We start from the raw sequence: 333 nt of genomic DNA on the forward strand, positions 1-333 counted from the left end.
GCTCAGGTTGCGGGGGCGGTAGTTTACAGCAGCAGCAGCAGCAGCAGCAGCAGCAGCATTTTCATCGCCTGCTGCTGCTGCTGCTTCTGCTGCTGCTGCTGCTGCTGCTGCTGCATCTTCTAGGTAAGAATATAAATCTCCTTTCTCCTTTTCTTCTCTCAGCGCGTTTGTGTTTGTTACTAGCCGTGGATACACCCGAATGGGCCCTTGAGCTGCAGCAGCAGCAGCAGCAGCAGCAGCAACAGCAACAGCAGCAGCAGCACCAGCAGCAACAGCAGCAGCAACAGCAGCAGCAGGAGGAGCAGCAGGAGTAGAGTTGTATTTTTTTTTTTG

The 333-nt window shown here is 54.1% G+C and overlaps 1 protein-coding gene across 1 annotated transcript in view; it reads left to right on the plus strand.

The window, feature by feature from the left end:
- EMH_0046890 (uncharacterized protein) overlaps positions 1 to 314 on the plus strand; it is a gene marked incomplete at both ends in the record, with an annotated part of 3,732 nt that extends 3,418 nt beyond the window's left edge. Inside the window, one exon of the mRNA XM_013496221.1 lies at positions 184 to 314. Coding sequence (XP_013351675.1) covers positions 184 to 314 — 131 coding nt within the window. The remainder of the gene's footprint in view (positions 1 to 183) is intronic.
- Positions 315 to 333: the final 19 nt, after the last annotated feature.

This window comes from Eimeria mitis, genomic scaffold (genome assembly GCF_000499745.2).
Source record: "Eimeria mitis Houghton genomic scaffold, Emh_scaff1985, whole genome shotgun sequence".
NCBI classification, from domain to species: domain Eukaryota; phylum Apicomplexa; class Conoidasida; order Eucoccidiorida; family Eimeriidae; genus Eimeria; species Eimeria mitis.